This window comes from Pagrus major, chromosome 14, assembly GCF_040436345.1.
Source record: "Pagrus major chromosome 14, Pma_NU_1.0".
Classification (NCBI taxonomy): Eukaryota; Metazoa; Chordata; class Actinopteri; order Spariformes; family Sparidae; genus Pagrus; species Pagrus major.
Window position 1 is genome coordinate 16546162 of NC_133228.1, and position 14285 is coordinate 16560446.

The 14285-nt window shown below is 41.7% G+C and overlaps 1 protein-coding gene across 3 annotated transcripts in view; it reads right to left on the reverse strand.

Annotated features, from left to right (window-relative positions):
* Nucleotides 1-678: 678 nt before the first annotated feature.
* atp2b1a (ATPase plasma membrane Ca2+ transporting 1a) overlaps nt 679-14285 on the reverse strand; it is a 40660-nt gene continuing 27053 nt past the window's right edge. For 2 of the 3 annotated variants that reach the window (XM_073480243.1, XM_073480244.1), the window contains exons 10-21: nt 14019-14261; nt 13689-13930; nt 12957-13194; nt 11726-11905; nt 11551-11638; nt 11342-11448; nt 11029-11220; nt 9991-10204; nt 9694-9905; nt 9483-9590; nt 7584-7772; nt 679-3918 (exon numbers count right to left, since the gene is read on the reverse strand). In XM_073480243.1, coding sequence (XP_073336344.1) covers nt 3529-3918; nt 7584-7772; nt 9483-9590; nt 9694-9905; nt 9991-10204; nt 11029-11220; nt 11342-11448; nt 11551-11638; nt 11726-11905; nt 12957-13194; nt 13689-13930; nt 14019-14261 — 2403 coding nt within the window. In that variant the 3' untranslated portion in view covers nt 679-3528. Of the gene's footprint in view, nt 3919-6852; nt 6970-7583; nt 7773-9482; nt 9591-9693; nt 9906-9990; nt 10205-11028; nt 11221-11341; nt 11449-11550; nt 11639-11725; nt 11906-12956; nt 13195-13688; nt 13931-14018; nt 14262-14285 lie in introns of all 3 variants that reach the window. The other variant, XM_073480245.1, reaches the window with a different exon arrangement.

The window sequence follows — 14285 nt, forward strand, 5'->3', positions numbered from 1 at the left end:
TTAACTACAGTGCTGGCATCAATCCTTTTCCAGCTGAGTCCCGCCCACTTCAAACCAAGAAGTAAAGCAAAGAAAGCAGAAAGAAATAACTGACATTTTAGCTGAAAATTGTGTTCATGTACGACCAAATTGCTTTGAATAAAATGCTGATTAAAAAACATTTCTCTGGGCTTTTAATTAAAATTGTTTCCGACTTCTAATGGCAACATTTTCTTCTGTTAGTCGCAAAAGACAAAAGTTATTAAATTAACTGTAGGTAGGACACGATGATCACCTTAAGCTCTTGGAAAAGGTGATTTTTCACTATTTTCAGACACTAAGATAAGATTTTTCTTTTTAAATTTTCAAAAAACTAATACAGACCGAAAGTAAATCATGACTGAACTTTTTAATTTTTGAAGAAATTTAAGAATCTGAATTTGGCAAAAGAGAAAAAGAACAATTTCAGGCGTTTTCCAAAAGTTGACAAAAAGCTCTCCCTTGATAATTTAGACCTAAAAGGTGCTGCTACAGACAGTTGCATATATTTGTTTATGTAGGCTATATATAAAGGTGATTTGGTTACCATCGTTATTAGCTGTCATGCAAGATGTTGGTGTGCCTTCACTCTGCAGCGTCCACATTTGAATGCATTACTCCATAAGTCCTCCGCGGTAAATGAAAAACATGGCCCTGCAGTTAGGCTAAATACATTTTTTATTTTTAAAAACCATACACATTACTCGACAAGTTTCAAATGTAAATCCAATCACGATATCCATTTAAAATGCTCAAGATAAACAGACATGAAGTACTTTTATTTCCAAATGTTAAAAGATAAAAAAATAATAATCCATAAAACAGATGGAAAAACATTCATTCCCATTACAGGAAGAAGCTACAGAACAAACTCCTCTTATGGATTCTGCTCGTCTTTTCAAATTTCTCACTTTGTATGCAATCCTAGCTGCTAGTTATGTCATCTGTAAAACCATGAAAACAAACTACTTCCTCAGAGAACGTTGTGATTGAACATCTCCACTTCCTTCCCCTGTCCACGGCCCTTCAGGTGGAGACGGCCAGAAGGCTGCAGGAAGAATCTGCAGCCTGCTGCCCGGGTCGCCAAGCACCGTCCCAAACATTGAATTAAGTGTGTGGTAATATACAAACTAAACTAAGAGGCCTGTTCTCTCTCACACCATTTGCACCCTGAGATGAATATTCCAGAACAACACACATTTTAGTGGCCAAACCCCGCCCCCATATAATGTGATTGGTGTCAAATCATCCAAAATTGGTTTAGTCCGATGAAAGGTTTCATCAGTTATTGTCATAAAAATACAAAGGTACATTTTTTTTATCATGATTTGTATCAAAATTATTTTTCCCCAAGGAACGCTATGAAATAAAGTACCCTGTGCAGATAGATACCAGTGTATGCCTAGTCTTTATTCTTGAAAAATGCACATGTCCAATTCTTTAGCGTTTCCAGTACAACAGGTGTCAAAAATATCTTACAAACAAATCAAATGCAGCAACATTTATTCATGATGAAAGGAGTCTTATGGACAGGGCTGAAGAAAAAATAAGCCTTTTGTTCCCCCCTTTGATTTTTTTTTCCTAAAACGTCAACAAACCAGAACTCGGAGGAGCAAAATTAAGTTTTTTTCTAAGGCGAGATATTAAAGATTGAATGAAATATGAAAATAATTCACTTGCTTTTTGACAAAGACGATGTTTTTGCTATCTAAATACACAAAGTCTGCAGTTAAAAGGTTCTTTCTTTATAGATTCCTTTTAAATTAAATACTTTTTCTATGCCTGAGTAAACAAAGGTCAATATTGTACATTGGCAGGGGGCGAATGTTTTGCTGAGAAAAACAAAAAAAAAAAGAAAATAAATGCACCAATTTTTTTTACAAATGATGACCAGGGTCCATATGTATCAAGCATCCAGGGAGAGAGAGACTCAGTCAGAGCTGGCCCAGGATTATCAGAATGAGGCTTATTTTGTAGGAGTAGCCGTCACCTGCAGGCGGCAAATGATGGGACAAAAATTGTTATTGTAGCCAAGGCACATTCACGTTTCATCTATATTAACTAATTACTGAAAAATAAATAGGCGCACTGGCTGATTAGCTAATGAAGCTCTAATTTGAACTCAAGTGGTCATAAAAAAAAGCTGCTCATGCTTTTATGAGTTTTGGCAAAATGTGTTTTAGCCTGAACGTGCATAAATTAGGTTGTCATACACCCGCAAGTGAAGCCATTTACTTTTTCCAGCCTCTTCTGAATGTAACTACAAGATGTTTCATTTCATGGTCCAAAAAACTACAAAAATCTAAAATGAGAACTTCGATTCCCCACCGAGCGTGACTGCAGGAGGCTTTGTAAGGACCTCATGTCCGACTCTGAGGTAAGACTTTGTTTCCCAGTCCAACTTCCAGCACGATTCTACGTCTCATCCTGAGATGCTTGCTAAATACGGGCCCAGATATAAACTAAACTCCCTTTTTAACGAGTGAACCTTTCAACATGTGGAAATCCATGAACACAACAGATTGAATGAAAAGAGAATCCAGAACTCCAGAAGGTTTTGTGCACATGAAAACTATCGAAGAAATGGAAGAAGTAAATATTTATAGCAATGTTAGTGGACAGAGGTCCTAAATTGTCTTTCCCGTCCCGTCTCCTGTGAAAAACACCTCGCCCCCATGGACCTCTTTTCTATACAAGCCTTAGTGTTTATCGGTTTGGCTAGAAGGTTCTACATTTATCTACAAATATATAACAAATAAAACTTGCAGGCAAAAATAGTTAAGTTTCAATAGAAACACCCTTTTTTTCCTGAAAATACAGCAGTATCTGAAATAATCCTCTCATTCATTTTTTAATTCTGTCCCAGTTTTCTGCATCATACATCAGGAAGCTCTTTTGCCTACAAACAGAAAAAAAGTATCTACAAACTTTGTAAACAGACCTGCTTTTTTCCAAAAACATAAATAACTCAAAATATTAACAGCCAATGGAGCAGAAATAAGTTTTGAATGAGCAAGGGCCAAAGAGATAAATATACAACACCATTCAGATAAAAGAGAAGCTAAAGGTTCTTTCAGAATTCTTACAGACGGTCTTCAAGCCAGGAGGAGGAACCTCCCCTTCTCAATTAAAATAATAATAATATTAATAATAATAATAACAGTAGAATAATAAAAACAGGTCACTTTCAATCTGAGTTTATAATCACCCCTTGTTTACCGAGAAAAACAAGTTACCAAGGAGGGAGGGGTGGAGAGTCCTCGTGTTGCAGCGGGGGATTTAATAAGAACCAAAAATAAAAGAAGACCAAAGCATCCACACCAAGCCGTACATTCCTCTGAATGTTTGCTGTTCTTTTAGTCCAGCCCAAGCCAAGCTCACACAAGACTCCGCTCTCCTTCTAGCCCTCCGTCTCTCCTCTCCAAGTGTCCGTTCGTTTCCGTCTGAGTTGAGCTCCTCGGTGGCGGGCAGAAAAGTGGTGGTGACGTGTGGAGCGCTGGGGAGGTCAGATCAAAGGGAGGTCTCCAGGCTGTGTAGGGGGCTCCCTGGGGCCGAGGGGGTTCCTGATTTGGGGCCCTCTGGGAGGAGGTGGTTACTGCTCTCCACAGCGTTATTGTTCTGGTTTGGGGAGGGAGAGACGGGCGCGGTGGGGGCGGCGGTGGCGGGCGTGGGTGAGGGCGGCGTGGGCGAGGGCGTGGCATTGCGGGGGCTGGCGGAGTTGCGCTTGGTGGGAGCGTCGTCCTCCGCATCGGTGTCGTCTATGAGGGGAATATGGGGCTCAGAGTCCTCTATCCGGAATTCGGGGTGGGTCATGAAGTTGTGGATCGATGATCGCGACTCGGGCTTCTCCAGCCCCTCATAGAGGGAGATGGAGCTGCGGAATGCATTCACCACCCGGATCTGGAGGGAGGAAGAAGGGACAGGGGGCGGGAGAGACATTTAGTCACATTCAGTAATGATACACCTGCGTTTTGACTTTTAACACCTGGATAACACCACAGATAAAAAACGAGGATTTATTGGGTCAATCACAGGTGAGTTTTGGGGGCAAAAAACTATCAGTGAGGGGGGAAACTCTCAGAGACACGTGCAGGTGAGCAGTTATGTCGAGTTATAAATTTACAGCTTGTAACTGTAAGTTGTCCTTACCCATTGTCGAGACTACAATAGCCTGAAAACCATTGCAAAAGTCCCTTCTAGCTCACAAATGTAAACAGGAGCTTTTTAGTTTCACTACTCTATCTGTCACTTCCTGTTTCTCTAAGGCTCAGGCTTACATTGAACACTTACAGGATGCGGACAGGTCGCGGAGTTCATGCACAGCAGAATGTATTTCTTTACTGGCTACACCTGCAGCGCATGTATGGCGTAAAGTTGTGTGAGTCACAAGTTTTTAAACCCAGCAAACGACAGTACGCTGCATAAAGTTACAAAGCAACCACAGCTGCTGGTTAAATGCAGACGGGGTGATCAAGCCCCCAAAGTGGAAGTGGATTTCCTGAATACCAAACGATTTATTTAACAAAATATTGACACTTTTTGACTGATTTCTGAATAAAGAGGCCACACACACAACTAAAAAATATATATATATAGATGACTGATCTTTTCATGCTTGTAGGGTGGATCTCTGTGGCCCATAAGCACAACTTACGCACTGCTCCCACGCCTGGTGTAGCCATTTTCATTGGAAGCGTAGTGTTGCAGCAGCTGCTCAGCCAATGATCCACATACGTTACGTGTTCAATGTAGCCACGCTGTAATACGTTACGTGTTCAATGTAGCCAGGTTGTAAGTCACCCTCTGTCCTGCCTTTATATTTATTCTAGACTATAGAACGAATGCAGATCAAAATGTAGACATGTCACTGACTTTAAAGCCTATCTGATGGGGAAAAAACTCACGCAAGTCAGAGTGTGAGCTGAACTTAAGGCATAAAAAAGGCTTCAAAAAGTCTGTAAAGAGCTGTTTTTTAAGTTGAGTGTCAAAAACTATTCCTAAAATTGTGTAATAACTTCAAGAATCAGCCAATGTCTTGGGAAGGGTACAAACCAGTATCACCAATGCTACGTAGGTTTTTGTTTTTTTTGTGAGTACAGTAGTAGAATTTCACAAAAACACGTGGCAGACGCTTGTGTCTGATTAATCAAAATGCAAAAAAGGAAACCAAGAGACAAGAGGAATGCTGTTCTTTAGATAAGAACACATCCAAAAAACCACAGAGGCTGGACACAAGAGTTTACTGTTGTTGGACATGCTTAGGAAAGAGTGAGGAGAGAGACAGGGAGAGAGAGACAGACAGAGGAAGAGAGACAGAGAGAGAGAGAGACAGAAAGAAAGACAGAAAGGGGTGGTCAGTTATATGTTTGTGGAGTAAAAACAAAATAAGCTGCGGCAGCCAAGCATGTCTACAAGCTGGTATAACATGTCAAAAACAGCACAAAGAGAAAAAACTCACAAACGAGACCAGAGACTTTTGAACCCATGCAGAGCGCGGCGCTACCTTGTGTTCAATGGTAGTAAACCTTTGAGTATAGCCCATGACACATTTCACAGAATCTAAAGGAGAATATGTGGGGAGTCAGTGGTATTCATTCTGTTCAGGCAACACATTCATTGCCAGGTGGACACATTCTGCCAACAAACATTAAGTCACATAGAAAGAAAGCCGGAGCACCTGAAAGGAAAAGTCGTGAGTTAAGAAGGAAGTCCCACCTGAGACGGAGACCTAAACCATCACTGTTGCGTTGCATAATATTTTTTATACGACAGGGAAAAACATTGCATCTAATGTGTCCAGGAAAGTCCCACATTCAAGAACAAAGTAGTTTATTCTATTAAGCTCTTATATTCTGACATTTAAAATCCACTGCTGGTCAGGCGGTGTTTGCTTAGAAAGATCTGAAAGAGAAAATTGGTCAAGAGCAAACACAATGTCTTGTAAAGATCCACTCTCGAAGGTTGTGATTGTCCCCGCTGGCTGTGAGACCTTCGGAAACCTCACACAGCCTCACATCCAAAACACATCAAGAAACTGTGTCACAATCACCTGCAGCTGCTTATCCACTAGAGGGTGCTATTGGAGCGTCTCCCTTACCACCCACTCTCTCAACACACCCCCAAAAAACAGCCACAGCTGGAGAAGAAAAAGTCATTATTTCACCACCGACTGACAAAAACATCCACTGACACATCCCTGATTTTTCCCCTCACAGGAGGTCAGCGTCATGGTTTGTCTCTACACTTTTAGACCGTGATCATGGGCATATACTCAAAACATTTACCCGACCAGGGACTAGAGAGCTGCGACACAGACCCATGGGTGCTACAAGGGGGGCACAGAGCAGACTGAGGCAGCTGCAGACAAACCTGGTGACTGTCAATCCAGAATGTGAATTTTTTTTTTTTTTTTTTTTTTTTAAGAGTAAGTAAGAGTAAAACCTTTCCATTTGTGAGACCGAAGCAGAAGCAGAACAGAAAACATGATGACACAGAGATAAACACCTTGACACCAGAAGCGACCTGGTTACAGGGTACATATATATATATATACAGCAGTGTTATCGAAGCAATATGGAAGATGTGGTATTTTTGGTGTCTTTTTTTTTTTTTTAGAAGAACAAGGGTGGGGGGGACATTAGGAGGAAGCATGAGAGAGTAAAAGTGTCAACGTTAGGTGAGAAGAAGAAGAGTGGAGGAGGAAGATGTTAGAAGAACAGAAGAAGTAAAAAAAAAAAAGTCTCATGCACTAGAGGAGAACACGCACTCACACCCCACAGTGGCAGAAGCGGTGTTGGCGGCAGTGGCAGTAGTGGTAGTAGTAGAAAAGGCTACATGTGTAGGGCTAGAAACATTGGTTACATCGTGCTGTTGTTGGCTGGAGTTGGAGGCCTGCCGCCTTAGAGCCCCCTGAAAGGAAGTTCCACTCTGGAACGCACTCACTACATCCATCTGCAAAGAATCAGACAGCGTGACAGGAGAAAAAGCCCAGAGGAAATAAAACACAACACAGCCAGAGGAGAGAGAAAAGAGAGAAAAAATAAAGAAAAGGCACCAGTAACATAGAAAAAATGTCACTTGGAAATTGGATTTAGGCATTATAGTTAAAGAGAGAGGGTAAAAGGGGGAGGTTGGGGTTTAAAGGCACTGATCGGAGGGAGCTCGAACTCCAAAATCTGACCTCACTTTCACTCTTTTCTCTGCAGAATCCTTTCATACTTCCAGCTATAGCCATGCCAATACTCTTTGAACATTCAGCTGTTCTAGCATGCTCTCCGTCCAATCCAATTGCTTCTCATCAGTACCTTCAAACTGGTCTCGTTTTAAGCAGATTCAGATCGAGTCAGAAAAAGGCATAGGAACCCGCTTTAGCTCAGAAGCAGAACAGAAAAAATTAGAGGGAAGGCCTTTTGTTTTTAGGGCACAAGCCATTCTTTAATAGTGCCGAGAGAGAGAACAAAAAAGATTTTTAAGCTGGAAGAGCAACAGAGAGTTAAAGGGTTTATGGCTTTTGATTCCCTTGGTGTCAAGTGCGGTGTCACACGGGAGGGTCTGTGGATTGTTACCTGAGTCTGGATGCGATTGAGACCTCTGAACCAGAGGATCTGGCCTCGACGAAGCTCACGTTCAGCGTGGTCAATCTCGTCCATGTCATCCAGCTCTTCCAGCTCCTCATCCGGGATCTCCTCTTTCTGGGTGCCGTGGCCCGCCGTTTTCAAGAATTTTAAGCGGCTAGTGGGTATCGAGGAGATTACCTGGAAGACATCAGGAGTTACATGAGCAGCACTGACGTATAATCGTGGCGAAGTGACATTTCATTAAGGCAGGACGAGGCACGTTTCTGGGTACATCGGATATTAAGCAGCCAGTGATCCTGAAAATGAGTCGCCCAGACGAAGGTGAGACAGACGGTTTGACGTCATCTGGCTCCATCGGAGCCTCAGAGTAAAGAGATTCACACTTAATAGATCAGAACTGAGCGAACAGCTGTGGCTGGTGATGCTGTGAGTAATGCTAACAAAGTATTTTATTATGTTGGCTGTCTGATGAGAGCCGATATGTTTGGGAGTCAATTGGAATATCAGTATCACAACAAAAGTTGTCATCCCTCAAATGTTTCATTCTTCTCCTCACTCGTTGTACATCACAGTATATCAAATTAGACCTGAAAGAATTAGTACATTAATCAATTAGCCAGTCAACAGAAAATTAACTTTAACTAATCAACTGATCATTTGAGTCATTTTTCAAGCAAAAATTCCAAACATTCTCTTCTCAAATGTTGCTCTTCTGTGTTACAAGTGATTGTAAACCAGATGTTTGGGTTTTGGAGAAATGATTGGATGCAATGAGCAATATGAAGGCGCCACCTTGGTCTGGGAATTTTACATTTTCTGATATTTAATAGAGATAATATAGACAATGATTCTATCAATTGAGAAAATAGGAAAAATAATTCTTCATATTTCAACATATAACAAGGTAAACTAAATATAAATAAATTAAAAGCACATTTTTTTTAATTTTCTTTCGATCAACTAATCATCGCAGCTCTGGTTACACTTCACTGATAACCTTTATAAAATCAAATTTCTGCAGCCATCCAATCCTATCTAAAAGGAGAGGGCAGCGAGAACTCAGCACTCAAGAGTCTAGCACCTTGGTTGATGGAAAGACCGTTCTCTGGACAATCTCTGGTTTGGACCCAGTAATCTTACACAGCCACCTTCTCAGCTCTACAACTGTCAGCTGTTTGAACTCACAAGCACTCAGCACAGCCCCGCTTCTTTGTGACTTGTCAGAGAACGTTGGCGAAGCCGTTCTTTTTGAATTGACGAGAGTGGATAATGACATATTATGTGTGCTGCTCTGTGGGATGAGTGTGGGCAGTGGGAGCAAACTAGAATTACATCAAACGCTCATTATGACTCTGACGTTGTCAACAACAGTGATGAGGAACCCTCAATCTCTCACTGTCAAAAATTACAAGCAGTCAATTATTTGTAACTCTAATATGGAAAACATACTCCTATCATATACTCCACAGTAGTCAAATCTAAAAGTAGATGATTATGGGAAAATAATACAAAAAAATAATATAAAAAGATAATAAATTTAAAAGAATGTTAAAATTAAATAAAAAAGCCTTGATAAATGTGTATATTAATTGTGTTTACAGGAAAAAGAAAACAGATTTCATTAATGTGAAAAGGTCATTACATTAGCATTTAAGCTCAACTAAAGCTACGTATTTTGCAGTATAACTGCTCAAAATTGATTTAATAATAATTTTTTTAATCTTGAAGTTTACCCATCTCTCTTCTCAGCAGTAGAAGACTGCATCGTTCCACCCGTGTACCATTGTTAGAATCACTAAGTCAACTCCAACACAGGGGGGCAGTGTCCGACCATATTTTTGTATCAGAGCAATTGAAGGTGAAGCTCAGCTGTGTAGTAAATCATACCTGTCCCCACAGTAGAGAGCCGAAGCCTAAGAAGGTGCACCATAGCCACTGGTCGATGGTCAGAGCCACGCAGCTGAATGGCTTCCCTCCGAACTGCACTATGACGATCTAAAGGAGCAGGAAGATAATTAATCAGAGCGCAAACCTTTAGATTTAACATTTCTATGAGCCAACATGCACAAAACACTCCAACGTCTCTGGTCTACTTTACCTGGATGATGAAGGTACCAAAGACAATACTACAGAAGATAAGGTTGTTGAAGATGCCTTCAAAGACATTCCTTTCACCATGGATCTTGCGGGCGTTGATCTCGTTGAAAAGCTGCATCATCACGAAGGTATTGAAGACAATGGTGTAGTGTTCAGAAGGTGGGGCGTGAAGGGGTGCATTCCTGCCGCTGTCAATGTCAAACATTTTCTCTCCTACAGGAGCAGTCAGAGAAAATTTGTTTAAAAAAATGGTTTTATCTAGGAGATACGCAAAAACATACTCAGTGTAGCTTCTTACCAGCAAAGAGCAGAGTAAAGATGATGATTAGCTGGTACACTCCTTGACCCAGGATGTTCTTCATCATGGTGCGGGAGATGAGGGGCTTGTTGCGGCCATATGGCTTCCTTAGCAGCAGGGCTTCTGTGGGGGGCTCTGTGGCCAGTGCCAGAGAGGCAAAGGTGTCCATGATGAGGTTGACCCACAACATCTGTACGGCTTTCAGTGGAGAGTCCTGGAGGTAGAGAGAGAGAGAGAGAGTGAGCGCACTGTAATATCTATTAGAGATATTTCAACTGACATGAACCAAATTGCAAATGGAAAACAACTCCCTTGTTTTGACATGAGATCTAAGACTGACAGGTGGGAGAAGATGATTTGGTTTCTATGCACTTGTGCAAATAATGTCACAAAATTAAGAATTATGGTTACAGGATGGGATTTTATATTTTTTTAAGATTTATTTTTGGTTTGTAAGCCATAATTTGGATGGAACAGCATAGGGCCAAAAGCTGGAATCCAACCAAACAAGTTCTTTCAGGAGAACTACAAAAGGCGCCCTGCAGGATGGATTTTTATGTAAATCAGGACAATTGGGTCAAATAAATATATTTAATACTTCAGAATATCTGCAATATTTTGGCAGGGATTCAAAAGAAGATACTTAAATCACTGCTTTAGGCTATAAAACACAGCTCAAGTAGAGTAAAAAAGATTGATTTAAATTAAAAAACTGTTTTAAGAATTTGACAGATAATTATAATTGTTAATGCAAGAGGGAATTCAATTAAAGGGCCTATTTAGACACAGGAGGTTTGAATTTGCACAGCATATGATTCTATATGTTCAAATTATATCAGACCCTGCATTTCCCCTCTAGACAAAGATCTGGAAAACTTCACAGATTTGAGATAAAGCTTTAGTTATTTCCGTCTGTTGCCGCCAGCTGCACCAATTCCATTCCTGTGAGTCAAAGTGTGAACTAGTGAACAAAACTTTTCACAGTTTAACCACCTTCACACTGGAGACCAAAGCAAAACAGACTCTGCTGGCGCTAACCTGTGTGATGCAGGCTCCTGTGAATGCTACGATGACAGCCACCACGTTGACAGTGAGCTGAAACTGGAGGAACTTGGAGATGCTGTCGTAGACGTTGCGCCCCCACATGACGGCTTTGACGATGCTGGAAAAATTGTCGTCGGTCAGGATGATGTCGGATGCCTCTTTGGCTACGTCTGTGCCGGCAATACCCTGGACACAAAATCAACAATGACTGAGAACCTGGCTGCATGTGATCAGAACAGCAAAAAATGTTTTGTAGGTGTAAATTAAAATGTCTATTCTAATTTAAGCATAAAAAAGTAAAACTCACCATAGCAAAGCCGACATCTGCTTTCTTCAAGGCAGGACCATCATTGGTACCATCTCCTGTCACTGCTACTACTTGTCTCTGTTCTATCACTGTGCTGTCAATAATTCCTGGAAAAGTAAAACATGAATATTTAAAATGACACCTCGAGGCCTACAGTGACAACAAAATATTCTTCATACATGTTATCCAAACCAGAAAAACAGACGTACCTTTCACTAAGGTGTGTTTGTCAGTGGGAGAAGAGCGAGCCAGCACTCGTAGTTTGGGCCAGATCTTGTCAATGCGTTCTTGTTCAATCTAGAAACATGAGACAAAACCCTAATAGAATCCCAACTGCACATTTTTTTAACAGTCTCTGAGGTACAGTATTTGACTTTGGCCCACCTCTCCTTTCTCATTGCGTATCCTTCGATTGAACTCTTTGCCCTCCAGGCAGATGAAGTCGTCTCCGGGCTGTAGGATGCCACACTTTGTGGCGATGGCTCGGGCCGTGTTGATGTTGTCCCCAGTAACCATTCGCACTGTGATACCGGCACGCTGGCATTTCCTGATGGCATCTGGCACCTGAAAGAAAGCGGAAACATGATGAATGAGGAAATGCAGGTTATTTTTGCATACCACAGGGGATATTAAAATTACAAACTAGTGTAAGCTGCACTTCTGCATTTAAACACTGGATCAAATGCTGTATGATCTCATCAAGCCCTTTTAAAACATAGTTTCCAGCAAACAAGTTGAGTGCGTCCTACCATCTTGACCATCTTGCAAGCTAATGACCCAGTTCTCTTTCAAATATTCATTAAGTTGTCTTAATGGGGAACCACTCCTTCAAAAGCTTGAAATATCATTACTCCTGTGCTGGTTCTGTATATGATGCTGACGCACAAACAGAGCCACTCCTTGCTTTTAAAAATGGCTGATGCAGCATCTCCAGACCAATTTTCTTGCTTTACTCAGAAAGCCTTGGTGCTCAACAGTCCTGTGTAAAGAGCTGAACCATTAGGCTGCCAGTATGCTTCTTCAGAAGTGCTTTAGAATGGCTCCAGAAACGCCCTCCCTGATACCTTTAAGATGTTGGTCGTTGGGTTGTGTGCAATCAATTCTGTAACCTTCTGACACCCAAATTCTGACATTTACACCAATTTCGCACATTATTGACCATCTGTGCAAAAGTGAGAAAGACGCAAGGGTCAGACTTCTCTTTCTAGCCCTTTTTCATTCTTGACATGACTATTTTTTAGAGTGCAACACTGTAAATGTCTCCCAGGGAATCTGAAAATCTGCCTCTTATCCGCATATTTAAATGATAATGTGTCTCTCAATGATGGCCGGCTTTTTGACTTTTGACCTAATGTTTGAGCGGCAGATGCTTCCTCAACAAATGAGGCTGATAAAGGGCCAACATCCAGTAGCACACAGATGCTTGACTTTGCAAACGGCAGCTGAAAATACTGTCAGTTCCACCATGTCTAAGTAAGGATGGATAATCACAGACTTTCAGTGAATCCACAAGCAATTTTATCTATGAAATTAAACTCTCCCTTCCTTTTTCAATCGAAACAACAACTTTGATGTAACCCCATGTTGATGTGCATCCTCACGTGTAGCCACTAACCTCAGGTCTCACGGGGTCTTCAATGCCCACGACGCAGACGCAGGTCAGTCCACTGAGGATGTCATTTTCATTGTCCCAGTCAGGTTCACCCTCAGAGGCGGCGAAATCTCGGTATGCAAGGCAGATGGTCCTCAGGCCCTCTGAGGCCATGGGCTCGATCACTTTCTTAACCATGTCATCTCTGTCCCGTGGGCGAAACACCTTGGACTCGCCATTTGCTGTCAGGATTTTATAGCACCTGGAGGTGAAAAAGTGTGGAGAAGAAGGTAAACAGAAATAAAGGGGAAGGCATTGAGGAGATGTAGTTGAGAAATTTCGATAAATAGAGAAAATAATTTAGGAGCGATAAAGGGTTAAGGTCAGAGGAGAAGACAAAGCATCTGAATGGTGAGCTGCGGTAGTAAGAAGTCACACTAAGCCCTCTGTGGGTTAAAAAGAAGCCTGCTTGGTTAAGAGGCTTACAGAGTTGTTACCAGCTCATTTTCTCAGCGCCTGTTTTTAAGTCGCAAAGTAAGGGGCTTGGGTGGGATGCACTTGAACTTCTTAGCTGTTTAAGCCATTACAGATATCATTTACTGCAAAGTCTGTCCAGTTGGAACATGTTAAAAAAATAAATCTACAAAATCACCTTTTATTGAATGGAATAATTGATCAGTCAGTATATCTTTTCCAATAGCAACACAGATATAAAGATAAACCATACAATCCAACATAATGAAAATGTTTTCTTACTTTTTCAGGAGAATTTCTGAGGCCCCTTTGCTGAACATGCGGTAGCTGCCATCGGCCATCTTCAACACAGTGCTCATAGACTTGCGGACCGAGTTGAAGGTGTAGACTTTGTACAGTTTCTCTTCGGGGATCTCATGGCGAATTGCCTGGTAGTCGCGCTTCAGGTCATTAGAAAAGCCAAGCAAGGCACATTCGGTCTTGTTGCCCACCTGCCTCGGCAGGCCCCCTTCTTTCTCTGGAGGCTGAAGGAGAAGGTGGGAACAGAGTGAGTAAGGCGATATTCATGATACAGAGTGTATTTCAGAGCCACACTGCTTTTCTCAAGCTTACCATGATCTTTGTAGTGTAGGCGCAGTTGACTGCGATGCCCAGAATCAGGATGTCCATAGTGGAGGAGGGGATGTTCTCGGGTTCGGGGACCTTCTTGTAGTGCTTTTCAGCGAGGTAGGCCTGCACCACCGTCATGCGGTTCATAGTGAGCGTACCAGTCTTGTCAGAGCAGATGGCAGTAGCGTTGCCCATAGTCTCGCAGGCATCCAGGTGACGCACCAGATTGTTGTCTTTCATCATTTTCTATAGGAAGATTAAATATATCAA